Consider the following 21,357-nt stretch of genomic DNA (forward strand, 5'->3'; position numbering starts at 1 on the left):
AAGCACCAGGGGTTTTAGGCAAACTTGTTGCTGCTTAGCTGGGCATTATCACACTCTTCAAACTACAAATAGTTATGCCAAGACAAAGCTGCTGCCGGAAACGGCTGGTCGAGGGTTTCCTGACCAGATGTACGTGAAACATTTTGTCTGCGCACTATATCTGTTTATACCTGAAGAAGTGGGTCAATTAGCTGTCCTATCCCCTACATAAATACATCTATCCCATACCTGTGTGATAGCTTACAAGAGGTAAGAGCTTATTTGCACCCCTTTTTATATTTTATTCTGCTCTTTGATTTATTTTCTGCTTTGTGGCCTGACCCGAAACATTTTCTTTATCATCAGCCAATCCAGGAGCCTATATACAGATAAACAAACAAGGACGAGGATCACACTCGGGACTGGAGTTGGGCTGGATTGGCTGGAGTTGGACTGGGCTGGGAGACGCTGAACTCTGGATTACACTGCCACACATCTCTAAGTCTTATTTCAATTAGATTACAGTTACATAATTAATTAAAAATTAATTTACTGTACCCACCCCTCTAGTGATATTTTATGTTTCACAGACGCTAGGACATCAAGTCTAGCCAACCTGGAAGAACTTGGGTGTGCATCTGCTAAATTTAGGATCAGATGGCCTTCTGGGTTTTGTTCATCTAAGACAACTTCATTATAATATCCCAAAAAAATGGACTTCTTCACATAAGTGCTGAGTCAGAGCTTCTCTGGAGAAGCTGGACAGATTCTCAGGCCGGCTGCAGATGTTGTGTTTGTTCAGGTGGGAATTCCATCCAAAAACAAGGACTATCCTCTGGCAACATTCATGAACTCAGGAGGCCAGAATCAGCAACATAGAAAGCTCTGGTACTAAATCATGCACTTTGACCATAGATGGAAGCAGAGTAACTCGCACAGAAATAACAGTATAGCTTAAAGGGATACTGTAGGGGGGGGGTCGGGGGAAAATGAGTTGAACTTACCCAGGGCTTCTAATTTCCCCCCGCAGACACCGATGCTTCGGCCCCGCCTTCGGTTCACTTCTGGAATTTCAGACTTTAAAGTCTGAAAACCACTGCGCCTGCGCAGCTGCATCCTCGCTCCCGCTGATGTCACCAGGAGTGTATTGCACAAGACCAGTATGGTCTTTGGTCTGCGCAGTATGCTCCTGGTGCCATCAGCGGGAGCGAGGACACAGCAATGCAAGCGCAGTGGTTTTCTGACTTTAAAGTCAGAAATTCCAGAAGTGAACTGGAGGCGGGGCCGGAGCATTGGTGAGTGGCTGCGCGGGCACAGGATGTCTGCGGGGGACCATTACAAGCCCCGGGTAACTTCAACTCATTTTCCCCCGACCCCCCTACAGTATCCCTTTAAATTAATAAATTAAGGCAGAACATTTTCACTTTATTGTTACAGACTTTTCACCGAACGTACACATACAGCCTTAACCAGGTTTCCTCTTACAGACCAATAGTCTATCTACGCTCTGTCTACTATTTGCATCTTTGGATCCTTCTCCACTGAAAATCGTAATTGCAAATACACTGTGATAGGATTGTTATCTTTTCTATTTACACCAAGTGTATTTTGTGCATTTCAACGTGATTTTCCTGTGAATTAAAAAATGCACACCATTATGTTGTCCTATGTCAAATGAATTGAGGCAACAGGATAAATCTGACTCCTCCCATAAATACTTACCTCTCTAACAACCTGCCCATTGGCATATAGAAGCTCTCTGACTGGCCCATGTACCTGGCAAGCCCCACCCCTTTTCTTTCCTTCTGTTGCTCTCTCGTTTTTCCAATTCTTATTTCTCTAAAACGATGTACTGGTGGCTGCCATCAGCATTTATCCAGTTGAAGGGGTTTACAACATGATTAATTTAATTTTACAAGAAACTAAGATGCATAATAAGTATACAAGCGGATTTTCATAATTGTTAAACCATATCACATGTTGAATTCTTACTTTTAATATACTATATTCAATATATGACGATACAGTTTTGGGTTTTGTTTGTTATTATTGCCTTTTAGGCTGTACTCTTTCGTTTGCTCATCACAATGTATATGGAAATAATCTGTAAAAATATTTTTAAAAAAATATCAAAAAAATCTGGAGACACTGGAATTTAGTATGCAATTTTCTTGCATTCTCATTGACCTTAAGGCAAATGCAGGGAAAAAAAGTAGCATGCTCTGTGCTTGCAGTTTGAGAAAATTCAAACTGCACCAGAATAATCTCACAATAATCAAGGTACCCTTGCAATCAGCAAAGTGTGCAAAATCTGAACATTGGATCGCATTACTGATGGTGCTGGAGGTTTTTTTTTTTTTATAGTGCTCACCTGCATACAAAGTGGAGAGGTGGTAAGCTAAGGGGCAACCAAACTATAAAGAACGCAGTCCTCATGCTCATTTTATTGACAAGCCAAGATGACCAGAATCAACTACATGGTGATCTCTAGAAACAAGGTAGATTATGGATCAAACCAGGTGAAGCATACACCAGTTTTTTCACGCCCAGAACAATAATTTATGTTCATTTGGGCTGACAGTCGTCAGCTAGGCAGTAACAGTAATGCACATTTATGGGTGGCATGCGCTGTGCTATGTAAAGGGGAAGTATCCAGTCAGGCTGACTGCTAGTCATCTGCAGTAATTTAGGCACAGGGGACATCTGTACCAACATCAAATTAACCATCAAAAGAATCATGAGCAATTGTTTAGAGAGCATCGCGTTTCTAGTTTAAACATACCTCTAGACTGAAATATTATAGTAAATTCAATAAAGAAAAAGAAAATGGAGTCTTTAGCTTATGGGCAATTTCTTTGTACTTCAAGTATGAAGATGAAATCCACTCAGTGTTTCAGAACACAAAGTCATGTAAACAGGCAAAGAGAGGCCAATTTGCTCAGTAGGCCTCTTGGAATAACAGTATATACATTTGAGTTTCCTTTGTACTTTTTGACACTGAAAACATGGAAATAAAAACATGACAGATTGTATCAGTAACGTCTATGCGTGAGGGCCAGAGGGGACTTATGTGGTGCGATTAGCTCATGAGGAGCAGAAACTGTCTTGTGTGTGGTTTCAGCATACAAAATGGCGGGAATATTTTCAAGTTCTGCCAGTTTGTGAAAATTTCTACATATTTTTATGAGTGTTATAAAATGCCTTTAAATGTCTCACTAACTTCTATTTAAAAACCCTGAAGGGTCCATTTGTCAAGCAACTGTACAGAAATCGTTCCCATGCCACATTTGTCAATCTTATTAATTATTCTGCATTCCATTTCACGCTTTTCTTCCTTGTAGCATTTCAGATGAATAACATTTATGAGACCAAAGTGCAACTCGCATATTATTGTCATATTCCTGTACGGTTATTATAACTTATTGACTTCTCATACATATCTTTCACTGCAAAAAACTCAAAAGATTAGGCAAGTCAATAAAACAGCAAGGCACATTATTTTAAAAGGCTGAGATTATTAAAAGCTGTTTAATAAAGACATGACCCCACGCATTTACTAAGATATATTTAGATCATGATCTTTTATTATAAAAAAAAAAAAAAAAGGAAAAACGAAAAAGGAGTATTTTTAAAGCACAGAACAAAATTAATTGTGGAGTTACGACCTGCAATTGATTTATTTTACGGCGGAGTAAAATCTCGGCCTTATTTGTCCTTACTTCATGTCGAAGTCTGTTAGTCATTAAACGTTGCTTGAAAATGGCTTTTTAACTGTGTAATTGGACATTATAATCAGTATTAAAAATAAAAGCACCTTTAGCACCTCAGCGTCTGTTGACCTGACATCTGGGTTTGAAAGCCATCCAAGCGCCTAGCCATGATAAAAGAATTTTTGTTTTATTTGACTTTCTCCGATATTTTCCATGAAACAAGAGACGGCTGTCAAAACAGAGCTGCCGACGTCTTGAGTCACTTGCGCGGCCACCTTTCAGTGCTTGAGGCGGGCTTTTATTTTGACATGCAATGTTTATGATGTCATCTGTGCTGACGCCGATGGACATCCCAAGCCAAGAGATTTCAAAAGTTACTTCTGGCCACCACTGAAATCAGCCTGCAGACTGCTACCGAGAAATAGAGCATCTGTGGCTAAAGGGGGAACAGTTGTGAGAGATGTATGGAGGCTGCCACTACAGACTTGCTCTAAAACTTGGTCGATATCTGGCTGCAGTGCCGATGTCCTGGCTATCTAACACTTTCTATATAACTCTCCTAGGACAACTGTGCAGATCAGGCGATTTGCCATCCAGATCTCTGTATTTGTTACAATAGAGCAACTATAAATAATACTAATTATAATTCCAACATTTGTTTAGCACTTTTCTCCTGTCAGGCTACAAAACGTTTGAGAGCGGTAGCCAGTCGGGGAGTGCTCAGTAGGTAGTAGCAGTTTTAGGGAGTCTTGCCCAAGGACTCCTTACTGATTAGGTACTGAAAAGGAAAAACAATCTTTGAACCCTAGAAATACTAAAAAGTAGTGTAAGGTAGTGTACTTGCCTCATGAGACAGGAGAGTCAGTGATAATAAGGGAACACAGAATAGAGACACCGAGAAACCAATATAGTGTAGTATGTACCAATATAGTGTAGTATGTACTGGTATGTGGATATGATAAGTAAGTATCTATTTATACTCACAAACATGGGTTACCGTCCAGGTAACCACTATATCAGCAGGTGAAGAGATTCGACCTGTCCCCACTCAGGATTAAGAAGTCGCTCTCTGTAGATCGGAAATAAGGGGCAACACCCCTCCACCAAGGGTGGACTCAGGAACTGTATAAGCAGACAGAGGCGCCAAAAGGATAAAATATTCTAAAAACGTTTAAAATGAGAGGAGGCAGAGGTGGACATACCTCCTCCAAGCAGACACATGAGTGTTGTGTATATTCAAAACAACAAAAATGTATTTATATACTCCAGAAAGTGCAACACGTTTCGTGGGCATCTCCCACTTAATCAGGCATTAGAAACAGAGCATAAAACTGTAGGACAGAAAAGGCTGGCTCAGTGAGACGTATAGAGTTTGACAAAGTACATAATATGAGCATACAAAATCTTTTTCAAAATAGAACATCAGATATTCAATATTGTCTATAGGGGGGGGAAATAGTTAGTGGGGAACAAGGGGAAGTGGAATGGGCGGTGGAAGAAGAAGAAAAAAGCCAAGCTTACCTCGGGTAATGTCTTTTCCAGTAGTCCGAGTGACAGCACCCCTCCTATGAGACTTGTCTCCCTCCCAAACTTTGGACAGGAAGCTAGAAGATACAAATTTGCATAACAGGCAGGCAGGAGTAGTATATAAAGATGTTACTCACAAAAGGTATTCAGTTATAAAAAAAGACACGGACACCAAATGCTGCTGAAACGATTAATTTAATTATGCCCTTTATTAGGGTGGGCCGGAGGGGTGCTGTCACTCGGACTACTGGAAAAGACATTACCCGAGGTAAGCTTGGCTTTCCCAGAACGTCCTCCTGACAGCACCCCTCCTATGAGACGATAAACAAGAACATTATAAGTTAGGGAGGGACTACTGCCTGCAACACCTTTCTTCCGAATGCTAGATCAGTATTGGCTAATAAGTTTAGTCTATAATGTTTGACAAACGTATTTTGGCTGGACCAGGTGGCCGCTCTGCAAATCTGCTCTATCGAGGCGCCTGCCCTCTCTGCCCAAGATGTTGATACACTTCTTGTGGAGTGAGCTTTAATTGAGGTCGGTAAAGGCCTCCCTTGAGTCTGATAAGCCGCGGTGATAGTTTGTCTGATCCATCTTGCAATTGATGTCTTAGAGGCTTGCCTCCCCTTGAATTTCCCCGCAAACAGCACCAACAAGGCATCTGATCTTCTCCAAGATGCAGTCCTTTCAAGATAATGAAGGATACACCTTCTAACATCCAAACAATGAAGCTTCCTCTCCTTTTCATTAGTTGGTTTATCACAGAATGATGGCAGAAAGATCTCCTGAGATCGATGAAACTTTGAAGTCACTTTAGGAAGGAATGCAAAGTCTGGACGTAGAGTAATCCTATCCTCCGAGATGGTACAATAAGGTGGCTTAATGGATAAGGCCTGAAGTTCGCTGACTCTCCTGGCTGTGGTGATTGCCAGAAGAAAGGCCGTTTTCAACGTCAGAAATTTATCTGGAATCTGATCCAGAGGCTCAAAGGGATGTTCACAAAGACTCTGTAACACCACATTCAAGTCCCAAGGGGGCACCTTATATATCACCACAGGCCTGAGACGTTTAATTCCCTGAAAAAAACGAAGAAAAAACTCCTCCTGAGCTAATCTTCTCTCTAAATATACACTCAAAGCTGCTGTCTGAACTTTAAGAGTGCTGGAACTTAACCCCATCTGAAATCCATCCTGAAGAAATTCCAGAGCTGAGGCGGAAAGTCTAGAATCCTTCTCTTTCCTTGTACACCATTCACAGTAAATTTTCCATGTCTTCTGATAAATCTGCCTCGTCACCTTCTTGCGGGATTGTATTAACGTTTCAGAAAGTTTATCTGAAAACCCCTTTGATTTCAGGATTCCCCACTCAATCTCCATGCTGAAAGGTGAAGACGCTTGAAGTCCGGGTGAAGAACTGGGCCCTGCGACAACAAATCTGTTCTGACTGGTAACATTATTGGTTGACACATCGCTAAATTCTGTAACAGAGCAAACCACGGTCTTTTCGGCCAGAAAGGTACTATGAGAATTACTTGTGCTCTGTCCTGCATAATCTTGTTCAGAACCCTTGATATCAGAGGTATTGGGGGAAATGCATACATCAGGTTCAACCGCCACTCTATCGAGAAAGCGTCTATTTCCCACGGATTGTCCTTTGGATACAGGGAGCAAAACTTTAGACACTTTGAATTTTGTCTCCTTGCGAATAAGTCTACTGCAGGGGTGCCCCATGCCTGGCTGATCTGAACAAATACTTCTGGATTCAGAGACCATTCGTCTTGTAATATCGCTGACCTGCTGAGATAGTCTGCCACAACATTGCAAGTCCCCTTCAAATGAACTGCTCTGACGGATGTTAAGTTGCTCTCTGCCCAATGCAGAATCCTTGCTGTCTGAGACCACAACCGACGACTTCTTGTTCCTCCCTGATGATTCAGGTAAGCCACTACACTGCTGTTGTCGGACCTGATCAGGACATGACACTGATTGATTTGATCCTTGAAGAATTGAAGGCTTCTCCATACTGCTTCCAGTTCTCTGCTGTTGGAGGATCTTATTGCCATAGCCCTGGACCACTGCCCTTGTGCTGGTAGAGAGTCCATGTGAGCGCCCCACCCCCACGTACTGGCATCCGTCGTTATGATTCTTTGTACTGGAAAAAACCACATGCGGCCTTCCGATAGGTGAGACAGTTCCTGCCACCAGTTTAACGACACTTTCACACCGTATGGGATCAGAATCTTCCTTTCTAGTGCTGAAATGTTCCTGTTCCAGCTCCTTAGTATCCACAACTGCAGGTTCCTGGCATGGAATTGACCCCATTGTACTGCAGGGAAGACTGAGCTTAACAGACCGAGAAGTGCCATGGCTTTTCTTATACTGATGGACCTTGATTTCTGAAAAGAAAGAACAGAATTAAGTACTGCCGAAACTTTTCTTTCTGGGAGAAATACTCTTTGCTGGCGGGAGGAAAAAATAAACCCCAGATATTCCATAGATTGGCTGGGTATTAGCGCCGATTTTGACCAGTTAATTAACCAGCCTAAAGACTCTAGACTATCAATGCATATCTTAACCTGATCACTTACAGACTGTAAAGAATTACCCCAAATCAATAAATCATCTAGGTAAGCAATGATGTTAATGGACCTACACCTCAAGACTGCCAAAACTTCTGCCATCACCTTTGTGAACAGCCAAGGTGATGAAGCTAGCCCAAAAGGTAACACATTAAATTGGAAATGTCTTACCTCTTCTTGTAGGTGAATTGCAAATCTTAGGAATTGCTGGGACTCTAGATGAACTGGTACATGCAGGTAGGCATCTTTGAGGTCCAGAGAAGCTAGAAAACAGTCTTTTTGCAACAGGGTTATTACAGACTTCACATTGTCCATTCGAAACTTCCTGTATTTTACGGCCCTGTTCAACCCCTTTAAATTTAGAATAAATCTGAAGGCTCCCTGAGGCTTTTTTATCAGAAAAACTGGTGAGTAGAACCCTTGGCCTCTCTGGCAGGATGGTACCTCTCGGATCACTCTTTTTTCCAGAAGGGAAGCAACCTCCTCCTGTAATGCCTTCCTTTGGTCTGGTGATTTTGGCTGTGGAGTTACCACATACTGCAGGGGTGGGGGATACTCGAATTCTATCTTGTAACCTTCCAACACTATTTTCAAGAGCCACTGACTTGTGAACCGCTGGCACCATGTTTCGTAGTAGTGGGAAAGCCTTCCCCCTACTGGAATACTGGCGTCATTGCTTATTGGGTTGGTTGGACCGGGGAAAAAGAGCCTTCCCTTTTTGGTTTCTATTTGGAATCCACTTCTTTTTAGGTGGGATCTTTGCCTCAGGTTCCTTGTTGCCGCTGCGAGCTGGGCCCCTGTACTGAAAAGCTCTCTTTTTGGTCGGAAAATTTTTCTTATAATCTGAGGTTCTCTCTAGCGTCTGGTCTAGCTTTGAACCAAATAACAGTTCACCTTCACAGGGCAAACCACACAACTTGGAGCGAGACGAGTAAGTAATTAGTAGCGTTAAACAAATCTGGAAAGTCCTCTAAAATTTCTTCTCTGGGCACCCCCGAAGCTATCTTAGACTGAGTCTGCGTGAGCCAAGCTTTAAGGGATCGTCCCACTGCCGTGGATGCCACTGCTGGTTTAAATGTTAAAGATGCTGACTCCCAAGCTCTACGCAACAGATTGTCCATCTTTTTATCAATGGGGTCTTTTAAATTCCCAAAGTTCTCAAACTGCAAATCGGATTTTCTCGACACCCTTGAAAACGACGGGTCCAGTTTGGGAACCGGACCCCAGAATTTTTGATCTTCCGGACTGAAAGGATAACGACGAGAAAGAGACTTGGGCCAAAATGCCCTCCTTTCAGGGTCATCCCACTCCTTCCCAATCATTGACTTTAGAGAGGAATGGACTGGGATGAAACAATTCTGGGGTTCCGCCAAACTCACGTACATCTGATCCAAGGGGGTCAAAGATTTCCGCTCCACTGTTATCCCCATAGTATTTTGCATTGCCGACAACAAGTCTTTCATTAAGTTGGGTGCGAAAGCAAACTTCTGAGTAACCTCTGGGTTTTCCTCCTCCTCCCCAGAAATCTCCTCCAAAGATGAAATCTCTCCTTCCTCTCCAGATAAATCTGAATCCCCTGATTCATTATCTTTTCTTTTACGTTTAGCTGCAACCTGATGAGGTGAAGCCTCTAACTGACTGTGCCCCTCAATCACCGGGGCTGGTAAGGGAGCAGGCACAGTATCAGCAGCAGAAGTAGAAGGAACTGTAGATTCCGCCATTGCTGAATCCTTTATCTCTTTAATGGCCGAGGCCATCTCAGACCGCATCCATCCCATCAAGTCCTTAAATACCACTGGGGATTCCTCCTTTACCACCTTCTCTCTACAAGACTGGCACAGTTTCTTCGTAGAGGAAGAATAGAAGCGAGAGTTGCACATAACACAGCGTTTCTCAGTTCTACCAGAAGATTGTCCCCCTTGACCTTGCTGAGACACAGCCTTGTCTTTGTCTTTATCACCTTTTGGGGCTTTAGGCTAAAAAGAAATAAAGACAGACTGTCAGCCTTACAAGGTGGACCTATGATTACAAATCAACTCCCTCAAAGTCTGAAAAATTACAGCTCACCAGAGAGGGGATAGCGCCAGACTCCGCAGAAGTCAGAGGAGAAGGGCCTACAGCGTCCTCCATGATCACCGACAGCAATGGTGATCGTGGCTAACATTCACATATATATACCCCTGTTAATTACCTGCAGCTGAAGTCAATCTTAACACCGCCGCGGCCCCTGCCGCTATGCCGTCAGCTGACTCGTCATGCGGGACGCATGCGCATGACGTCACTTCCACCCGGAACTTCCGGTTTCGCGCTCCTGCCGCCATAAAGCTTCCGCATCTCTAGGAGAAGCCTCCTCCACGCTGTGCGCTGGACCAGCTGAGTCCCCTGCTCAGCCTTACTATGCCCGCGCTGCACGCTGCACTCGCCGCCTGACGTAGTAGCACCTGGAGACCTCTCAAAGCGTCCCGTCCGGGACAGGAAAAACAACTGAATACCTTTTGTGAGTAACATCTTTATATACTACTCCTGCCTGCCTGTTATGCAAATTTGTATCTTCTAGCTTCCTGTCCAAAGTTTGGGAGGGAGACAAGTCTCATAGGAGGGGTGCTGTCAGGAGGACGTTCTGGGAAAAGGGGGCTGGGTTTAGGATGACCATAGAGTGTGAGGGAGGCATATATAGGCAACATGGGCCTATGTTGCCTCTATATGCGTCCCCCACAAAATCTATACGTCTCACTGAGTCAGCCTTTTCTGTCCTACAGTTTTATACTCAGTTTCAATTGCCTGATGAAGCGGGAGATGCCCACAAAACGCGTTGCACTTGCACTTTCTGGAGTATATAAATACATTTTTGTTGTTTTGAATATACACAACACTCGCGTGTGTCTGCTTGGAGGAGGCAAGTCCACCTCTGCCTCCTCTCATTTTAAACATTTTAGAATATTTTATCCTTTTGGCGCCTCTGTCTGCTTATACAGTGATGAGAGATAAATTATTTATGGACAAAAACAGCAACATGTTTCGTTGGTCAAGAGCACTGCATCACGGTTACAGTGCAGAGTGGCTGAACCTCAGAGTGAGTCGTCCTGTCTATAGCAATAAGTCACACACAAATTATATATATATATATATATATATATATATATACCCTCGCCTCTCTTTTTACAGAGATTTTCCCGGCTTTTGTCTGGACAAAAAGTGAGGGATTCAGGTAGGTGAGACAAATAACCCAGACAGTGGTAAAAACCCCAAAGAAGTTCAAACCCCTCTCCCTACAACCTAAAACTAAATATTTTTTTTTCTGCAGCTAATCTTTAATATTCTAGAGACGCACACAAAAAAATTGTATAGCAAAGTTTTGAGTCACATGACTGAGCTTGGCTGGAGGGAAAGCCGGTATGTTAAGTAATATCTATCAGATGCACTCCGGGCGATTTCAAAGTGAATCACAGCAAAGTAATTCAAAACAGCTTGAGAATCCCAAATACCAAATAGGGCAATAAGACTACGCTGGAAATACCACCATTATGACTCTGATTAGGTGCCAGAGTCATAATTGCAACCAAATGCGCCGCATGTAAGCGGTTCAACCCAAGTACTAAACCTCGATTATACTAGTTTGTCTCTAATGTAGAACATGAGGTAAAGGCCTTTGTTACCAATAACGAAACTCACTGGCCTTTTATTCCTACTAAACATGACATATTTGAAGTATTAGGATTGGATTAAGCTGAAGTAGTCTCTGGATTAGTGTGGTTAGGTCACAGCTTAGTGAGTTAGACTAAGACCAGAAATGATTTTTTTTCTCTGTTATTTTAAATTCCAGGCTGGAAGTCACTGGACAGGCAAAGAAACATAAGCAGTTGGAAGGAAAGGACAAATCCATGCTTAAACCCCCAGTCCTGGCACAGAAAAAAAGCACTCTTGGCAAAAAAAGAGCATTATTTTAATTCTGCAACACAAACTGCCAGCTCCACTGGTTAAAAGATTCAGAACATAGCTGCTGATAATTGCTTGCTCACACCCAGTAAGCACAAACAAAAAAAACAAAAAAAAAAAACTGTATTTTTTGGACTATAAGACTCACTTTTTCTCCCCCAAAAGCCAAAAGTGGGGATAAAAAGTCACAGCGTCTTATAGTCCAAACGCAGGGAGTTCCTGACGCCTACTAATACGAACCTCCAACCCACCGCAATATCGGGGGCTCCCTGTACTGTGCCTATGCAGAGGAGGATACAGGGGGACAAACAGAGGACACAAAATGGGCATAGAGGAGGACACAAGGAGGACAGAGGTGGACACATGGGGGACACCGGAAAAAACAGGTAGACACAAGAGGTACAAGGGGGTATAATCCACAAGATGCCCCTCCATGGATGCACCAGGTTTAGTATAGATTTTTCCCCTGGTTTTTGTCCTCTAAATCTAGGTGCGTCTTATGGTCAGGAGCGTCTTCTAGTTCTCCAAGATGCTGCGCTCACACGTACATCAGAATCTTCTTACAGTAATGTCGCTCAGAAAAGAAAAAGAAAAACCATAGTATGATACTGTATTATAACATTGCCTCTTCCCACAACACCCAGTGCTGCAAACTATATCCGTATGTGTATCCACCAAAAACCGCAGGGTCTCACAGGTTCTCACCATGTGATACAAGCCACAGACAGCAATAAAATCACCTCCAAACTCTGGAACATATACACTCTCCCTAGTGCATGCAGGTTTCCCACAAGATCATATGTGGCCACTCACCTTGTACTCTGCCGTCCAAATTATAAGACAGCAAATGCGCTCAGTACATCCCGGCAGGTGCTTCCCAGCCAAACCTCAGCAGATAGGTCACCACAGGAGCAAGAACTTCACATCAGCCTATTAACTAACGGACTCCACATAGCGTAAAACCATTCGATTTATTAAAATATATAAAATCTAGTGCACTCACATATTCCAAGTAAAATCAAACATATCACAGCATGAACTCCTCCAAGCCAGCTCTCTCCGCCTGTAGCTCTGTTAAACAAAAATACTGTTCTCTACATAAGCAATTCTAAGGTTCGGCGATCCTTCTCTATCTGCCGCCTCGTCAGCGGAGCTGAAAATCCATCGGTATCATCTAGTTAGTCTGTTTAATTGCAGTTTAATGCAGATTGATCTGGACATTAATTAGCCTGTAAAACAGATTGATTTTTTAATAGAGTTTTATACTCTCTGCAGTGACAGGGAAGACCTATTGATTTAGCTTCAGCAGTAAATACACTGCAGAAAGCAGCTTAGTCCTTTGTGAACTGCCTAATCCTATTTTCCAGCGCCTTAACCCCCAAAGGAGGGTTACATTTGGATTGGCTTTGTAATGTAATTAGTAACTTTTCATAGCATCAAGTACCAAACTCCATCCTCTTAATAGCCAGGCCTTGATTTATTTATTTATTTATTTTTTGCTATAAGAATTTAAAGGGATAACTTACTCTGAAAATGCACTGTCAAATTAAAGGGACTCCGAGCAGTGCAGAAACTATGGAAAGATGCATATCATTTTAAAGCTCTCTTTCTCCGCTTTCCAATGATATATAAACCGCCGCCCTACTCCTTTTAGTTTTCGCTATTTTCGCGATTGAAATTGCCGCGGCCGCGATTTCAATCGCGAAAATAGAGAAAACTAAAAGGCGTAGAGCAATGATTTAGGTGTCGCCAGAAAGAGGAGAAAGAGAGCTTTAAAATGATATCCATCTTTCCATAGTTATATTGTATTACACAGAACGACACTTTCCCCAGTGTCAGCAGCTCCATTCAGCAGAAAAAGTCGTCCTGTGTAATACAATGTAACTATGGAAAGATGGATATCATTTTAAAGCTCTCTTTCTCCTCTTTCTGGCGACACCTAAATCGTTGCTCTACGCCTTTTAGTTTTCTTTATTTTCGTGATTGAAATCGCGGCCGCGGCAATTTAAATCGCGAAAATAGCGAAAACTAAAAGGCGTAGGGTGGCGGTTTATATATCATTGGAAAGAGGAGAAAGAGAGCTTTAAAGAGAATCTGTATTGTTAAAATCGCACAAAAGTAAACATACCAGTGTGTTAGGGGACATCTATTACCCTCTGTCACAATTTCGCCGCTCCCCGCCGCATTAAAAGTGGTTAAAAACAGTTTTTAAAAGTTTGTTTATAAACAAACAAAATGGCCACCAAAACAGGAAGTAGGTTGATGTACAGCATGTCTACACATAGAAAATACATCCATACACAAGCAGGCTGTATACACCCTTCCTTTTGTATCTCAAGAGATCATTGTGTGTTTCTTTCCCCCTGCATCTCTCATGCACTGAAGTTTCAGGCTGCTCGTTTCTTCCTGCAAACAGCTTTGCCTTTGTCTGTAATTCCTCAGTATGTGAAAGCCCAGCCAGCTCAGAGGACGATTTATCCAGCTTGTAAAAGATAAGAGAGAAGAGAGAATCTGCCATAATCTAAATAATACACAGGCAGTGTGCAGAGAGGGGCCTGGAGGGGGGAGATTCATCACAGAACCACAACACTGAAGAACTTGGCAGCCTTCCAGACACAGGCCGACAAGTCTGACAGGGGAAAGATACATTGATTTATTACAGAGACTGTGATAGCAGAAAGTGCTGCAGTAAGCCAGAACACATTAGAATAGCTTTTGGAACTTGTAGGATGATAAAAAACAGGATGCAATTTTTGTTACGGAGTCTCTTTAAAATGATATGCATCTTTCCATAGTTGCTGCACTGCTCGGAGTCCCTTTAAGAAGTCAGCAGCCATTACCTACATATAGAGATCGCCAATAAGCTTTTTATGCTTAAAGTGGACCTGAACTCAGAACTTCCTCTCTTCTCTAAAATATACGAAACAGCATAATAACATTTAAAGAAAATAATTTCTTTGTTACAGCTGATACAAATCCTGCAATAAATACGCAGTGTGTCTACTTCCTGCTTTTATGGAAGCAGACATATTGGTAACATCCTGTGCTTTCAAATTAGCCTATCTGCCGTGGCAGTCAGCTGACACTGCTGAGGGGTCAAATTACAGTTGTGATTAGTCACAGATGAGGGGTAATTAGACAGGCACAACAACAACATTATTTTAGATGAATACATAACTGAATTATGTTTTTTTTCCTTGTATTTGCCTGAAGCTCAGTTTCATCATTTTTTTATAGGTGCCATTTTGAGTTGTTTAATATACACATTCTAATGTCACCTTCATGTATGTAACGACCATTGTAAAAGGCCTTACAGAAATGTGATGCAAACAGGCTGAGTCATCTATATTGTATCTGGCACTGGAGAGGACAGTGTGCACCTGCTGCTCTTCTTGACAATAGTATTAATATCAGTGTTGTAATGTAATATTACCAGTATTCTACTATTTGCCACCATGACCTAAGCCCCCCCCCCCACACACTGTAACTCTAACCCCCCTCCACCTACCCCAACATTAACCCCCCCCCCCCCATCTACGCCAAGCAGTAACCAACACCTAATACAAACTCTCTCTTCCCCCCTCTCACCTCAGCTACCACTAACCACCCCTCAACCTACCCCAACATTAACCCCTACCCCCCATCTATGCCAAGCAATAACCAACACCTACACCTAATACAAACTTTCTCCTCCCCTCACCTCAGCTACCACTAACCACCCCTCCACCTACCCCAACATTAACCCCTCCCCCATCTACGCCAAGCAGTAACAAACACCTACACCTAATACAAACTCTCCCCTCCCCCCACCTCACCTACCACTAACCACCCCTCCACCTACCCCAACATTAACCCCCCATCTACGCCAAGCAGTAACCAACACCTACACCTAATACAATTATTACATTATTGTCTTATCATTGCAGTTAAGGTGCAATTCGACTAACGATCTTTCTCATATAAACGGACATTTAACAGATGAAAACCTCCTAGCCAATCTGATCAGACTGACAGAATCTATACAAAAATCGGAACAATGTCAATAATACAATCGAATTGGTTAGATTTTCGTCCTCTAGTAGTCCCTAACTATCGTTTCCGATTGTTCATACGAATGAACGGAAACAAATGATCATTCGCTGAATTTCGTTTGTGCCCACCTTTCCACTTTAAGCATGCCATCTATGCAGTCTAATGACCTTGTGAATAATTCGATGTCCAGTGTACATTGGGTGATCATTACCAGCATGACTAAAAAAAAACAAAAAACCGTTGAAATCGCTCCTGGACTAACTGTGGAAAACAAGCTAATCTCGATGAGAGAATTAATAGTTGAGGGTGCTGCAGTGAAACTGAAGACAATTACAGACCATGTATGGGACTTAAGCCTTATTTAAAGCACAGAAAAGATTCTCCTTTAAGTGGACCGAATGGGGACTTTTCAGAAACTTCCTTCATGCCTAACTATATTGTAATTCAGCTCTTTCAATGCAATTGGGGAGGTGGTGGAGGGAGGGAGCTTGGGATGCCAAAGCTTTTCAGGGTATTTGCCACAAATCCCAATAGTCAGCAGTTCATTCTTCACCGCTGAGTCCATTGAATAGCAGGGGACAGCTAATTGTCCAATTTCTATTAAACACAAGATATAACAGAAGCACATCTGGAGATTAAAAAGGTCCCCCACTGAAGGCTTTCCACAGTACAGAGTGAACTTCGCAGCAATGCAAGTCATTCACTTCAGATCTCTTTGTAGCCAACTATGGTCTGTGACCATTATGAGCATTGTAAATATGAAAATGCCTTTTAGTTACTTTTCTGAGGCTTGATAATGGCATCTTTTCACCTCAACAGTTTTTCTATTTGCCATCACTCTGCAGTGTTTAAGAAGTGCTTGAACAATCCTATGGGCTATTTCATAGAAATACACATAGCACAGCAAAAGATCTCTGAAAATCAATTCAGAGTCGTATGCGAAAGACTGCTATAAAGTCACTCCAAAATCACAAGTGCTTTTTAGTGTTGTTGCAAGGAGTTATTATTTAGTATTTCTATAGCGCCGACTTCTTCTGTAGCGGCGTAGCGCTGTACAGAGTATATTGTCTTGTCACTTAACCATCCCTCAGAGGGGCTCACAATCTAAGCCCTACCATAGTCATGTCTATGTATGTATTGTGCAGTGTATTTATCGTAGTCTAGGACCACTTTAGGGGAAAGTAAATTAACTTATCTATGTTTTTGGAATGTGGGAGGAAACCGGAGTGCCCGGAGGAAACCCACACACACGAGGATTTGAACTGGGTGCTGCAAGGTGAGAGTGCTAACCACTACAGCATCGTGCTGCCCATAGTGAGTTATCTTCGGACTTTGCTTGTAGCCACGCAAAAACAGGTTTTTTATGGGTTTAGTGGAGTGCAGCACCAACAAAGCGATTACCGATGAAATGTAATTTTGGGTTTGTAATATTTTCGTCTGTATTTTCAGCACATCTCTCTGTACCAGATTACTTGAATGCTTTCCTGACGCCCCACATTGACCTCTGCCCCGAAGCTTTTGTTCTTTAAATCAGAAAGATTTACTGAACAAAGTAGAAACAAACAGATACAGCCCTGGATAGCAGGTACATACTAGAAAGTTTATAAGGGAGAAGAGTGAAATCAATGAATCTCTCTACAGTCGCTAGTCCAATGAACACTCTTCTCTGCTTCACTTCATCAGTTCTGACAGGCAAAAGAAAAACTTGCATTTACTTCATTATACCGATAACGATTTTAAAGGAGGACCAGCACAACTTAAAGTGAACCCGAGGTGAGAGTGATACGGAGGCTGCCATATTAGTTTCCTTTTAAACAATACCAGTTGCCTGGCAGCCCTGCTGGTCTATTTGGCTGTAGCAGTGTCTGAAGTACACCAGAAACAAGCATGCAGCTAATCTTGTCAGTTCTGACAATCTGCATATGCTTGTTCAGGGTCTATGGCTGAAAGTATAATGCTGGACACACACGGCTCAATTTTTCCCGCTCGACTCTCCTGCTCGATCGTTTCGTCGCTTGATTCCGCAGTCCACATTCTCTAATCTTCCGCTCGATTTTCGATCGGGCAGGAGATCGGACATGTCGGATATTATCTATCGAGCCATCTTAATGGCTGAAAATCGAGCAGTGTATTCCCAGCATTAGAGGCGGAGGATCAGCAGGATAGCCAGGCAACTGGTATTGCTAAAAAGGAAATAAATATGGCAGTCTCCATATAGCTCTCACCTCGGGTTCACTTTAGGTACAGTCAAGCAAAACTTACAGTAAATCTCTTGATTTACAAGAGATTTATACTGTACACTTTTTTTATATATATATATTTATGTATATATGTTTATGCGCGAGTTCAAAGCTCTGAGCACCTTGTATCTAATGTTTTTTTAGAACTCCTATTGGCCTGAGGAAGTGGGCCCTAGACCACGAAACGAGCTGACAGTGCAAAATAAATCAATCTTTGTTCTATCAAAATAGTGTCGTCACAGAGGTAACCTACCTCTCATTTTCATTTTAGTGGTTTTTAAACCTAGTTTTATATTCATCTTGGTGCCTCTTAACTCTTTGTGCTCTTGATTTACAAACCTGAGCTTACTGGATTGTGCATGAGAAAGTAAAAAGGTCACTTTAACCCTCACACAAACAACGACAGCAATGCTTGCATTTTCTCAACATAAAAGGAGAACGCCAAGCCTCGAGAACGTGGCTATCCGCCAGCATCAATCTCAGATCTACAAGCTATATCAACAGTTTTATTGATACACCACTGTGCCAAGTCACCTCAACCGTATTTGTTAAGTTTTTTTTTTTCCACCTGAAAGTAAACACAGGTGAGCAAATCTGAACTGAAGAAAAAAAAGAAAGAAAGGTGAGCGTACTGGCCACCAAGAAAGTGCCGATCAATGATGCCGCAGGATTAAACGCTATTATGACGAAGAATAACCTCTGTAACTAACTGACAGTAAACAAGCAAGTCTTTCAGTGCGAGCACTTCCTGGGCAGATACAGGAGCGCTCTCCAAAGACTTTAGTGAAGCATGCAGGTCTTTACAAAACTATATGTCTAGATAGATACTGAGAGACTTCCAGCAATGGGAGGTGTACGCAAGAGCAAACCAACATGAAAAGCTGATCGTATGCACGACGCGATTTTGTGCACGATTCTCCTGATGACCAGTGATTTTTTGAGCGACGATCGTTTCAGTGATCTCTCGGTGTGGGCATGCATGATTAGGCGAATGACAATGCAAAGTGCCGCGACCGTTTGAACTCCTTTTCATGCCTGTCGTGTGCCCGTTTTGTGTTTCCACGGGCAGGAATATGAATCAGGGAATGCTCATCGGTTGGACGACGCCACTGTGATCCATCTTCCTGCGTCTTCAGCAGTCTTTTTTTTTTGCCCGTACAGGAAATCTGAAGTTAGAGGAATACTGCCAATACTAGCTTTCTTTTAAAAACCCCTTAATTCCTAGCTTTTTGTGAGTATTAATTAGCAAAGGCAGATTATATCTGACCATAAGTGCTTTTATGTCAAATAAATCCCTTATAGTGTCTGGTTAGAAGCACTTTCCCCAGGTGTTTTCCAGAGCAGCAGGCTGTGATCTTCTCCGGCAGTTGTCTGTGGGCAGCCCCTTGCAAGCCAAAACTGCAGACTAATGCTGTGTCAAGCAACAGTCTTGCCCAAGCTTGCTATTAACTCTTTCAGCTCAGCTGATTCTAGTTACATCTGTAAATTCTCAAAATAGGAATTTGAGCTTTTGAAATATAAAAACTTTTTAAATTTCATCTGTATTTTTGATGGTAAAGAATATTTTAGAAGTGTCTTACATGTAATGTATCTACTTTAGTTTTCTATTCTATTTGTATGCTACTATTGACAAAATTCAGGTGCACAAACATCATTCCTATACAAGGAAGAGAAATGTTGCTAAAATTAAAAGTCATGTGAGGATTTATTGTCCATTGCTACAAAATGTATCCTGTGGTTTTAGCACTGGGTTCTCCATTATGTTGGCCATACATGGTACAATAAAAACGTTCGATTATCCCGTTTATTCGATCTAAATGATCGAATCCAATGAAAGTTGAAAATAATCTTTTTTCCGATCAAGAAATTCGAACGATTATCCCGTTTTTTCGAGAAAAATCAGATCGGACATGTTGGAAAAATCTTTATATTCGATCTAAAGGAATAATCGAACTAAATTATCTAATCGGAAAAAAAAATGAAAGATTGTACCATGTAGTGGCTGGAAAGTGTAATGGTTAAGGGCTCTGCCTCTGACACAGGAGACCTGGGTTCAAATCTCGGCTCTGCCTGTTCAGTAAGCCAGCACCTTTTCAGTAGGAGATCTTGGGCAAGTCTCCCTAACACTGCTACCGCCTATAGAGCGCGTCCTAGTGGCTGCAGCTCTGGCGCTTTGAGTCCGCCAGGAGAAAAGCGCAATATAAATGTTCTGTGTTTGTTTGTTTTGTTTGTATGGCCACCCTTAACCAGATTTTTAAGCATCTCTGGAAAAATCACAAGAAGCACCCAACTCCCCCACAAACTTAGCCTCTTATGCTGGGGATACACGGTACGTTTTCCCCCTTATCAATCGAGCTGCTGATGGCTCGATTGATAATTTCCAACAGGTCCGATGACCCCTCTCGATCCCCGCAGGCGGACAATAGCGGGGAGTCGAGCGGAATATAAGGAAGCGCCCGTGGGAATCGATGTGGACGGCGGCGGGGGTCGATCGGGTCGTACCGTGTATCCCCAGCATTAGAGAAACCTTGGTAACTTGCTCATGAAAAACAGAAAAGGAGTTTAGTGCCATTTTACAAATTATCTTAGAAAAGTGACTTTTTACAGAATACTTAAACCTAGACATTTGTACAGGATAAATCTTAAGTTAATGAAGGTGTACACTGTAAATACATCATAACATTTGCATGATAAAAACCCTCACAGACAACAAAGACCGATTACATGGTTTGACAAAGGTCAACTTACAGAGTCAGGCTGATGATTTGGGGGGCAGCAGATCCCAAAGATGGAATGGATGCCAGCTCATTGTACTCCAGTCGCCTGATAATAAAAGACCAAAAATAAAAATTACATACAATTAGGCAAAATCCAACTCCATATATAAATTCACATGCAGCTTATGTTGAATGAATTGAACCAGGCACAGGCTATATATATCTGAGCAAGTTAATAAACAGTTAAAAAGCCGTATGTGCAAATTTGACACTCAATTTGTTATACAGACAAATACCTGTTCTCCACACCTATACCACACTGCATAGCTAGTCACATGATACTGCTATTTTCCAGCATGCACCAGTTAGGCCCGGTTCACACTTGCGGTGGCCCTCCGGAATCGCCGTGCCGGAGCCGCACCGCCTGCAGAACGGACGGAACGGACGCACGGCATAGCAATTAAAGCCTATGCGTCCGTTCACATGGGTCCGTTCTGCAGAACCGGAGCCGGACCGGATCCGGGCCGGATCCGGACTCCGGCCTCCGTTCCAACATGCGCTATTTTTTCATCCGGCCCCTCCGGCAGCCGTATCCGGGGCGGAGCCGGACTGCACCATCCGGCCAATACAAACAAATG

The 21,357-nt window shown here is 42.5% G+C and overlaps 2 protein-coding genes across 3 annotated transcripts in view; both read right to left on the minus strand.

Annotated features, from left to right (window-relative positions):
• The window catches only part of LRIG1 (leucine rich repeats and immunoglobulin like domains 1), a 151,691-nt gene that overhangs the window by 54,844 nt on the left and 75,490 nt on the right, over positions 1-21,357 (minus strand). For both annotated transcript variants that reach the window (XM_068253823.1, XM_068253824.1), the window contains one exon: positions 20,751-20,825. In XM_068253823.1, the coding sequence (XP_068109924.1) occupies positions 20,751-20,825 (75 nt within the window). The remainder of the gene's footprint in view (positions 1-20,750; positions 20,826-21,357) is intronic.
• LOC137532349 (uncharacterized) lies at positions 674-8,702 on the minus strand. Its single transcript, XM_068252757.1, has 3 exons — positions 7,966-8,702; positions 5,933-7,611; positions 674-814 (listed from the first exon to the last, which is right to left on the minus strand). The coding sequence occupies exons 1-3, from the start codon at positions 8,417-8,419 to the stop codon at positions 674-676; spliced, it is 2,274 nt and encodes a 757-aa protein (XP_068108858.1). The 5' UTR covers positions 8,420-8,702.

Source organism: Hyperolius riggenbachi, chromosome 9, assembly GCF_040937935.1.
Source record: "Hyperolius riggenbachi isolate aHypRig1 chromosome 9, aHypRig1.pri, whole genome shotgun sequence".
Taxonomy (NCBI): domain Eukaryota; kingdom Metazoa; phylum Chordata; class Amphibia; order Anura; family Hyperoliidae; genus Hyperolius; species Hyperolius riggenbachi.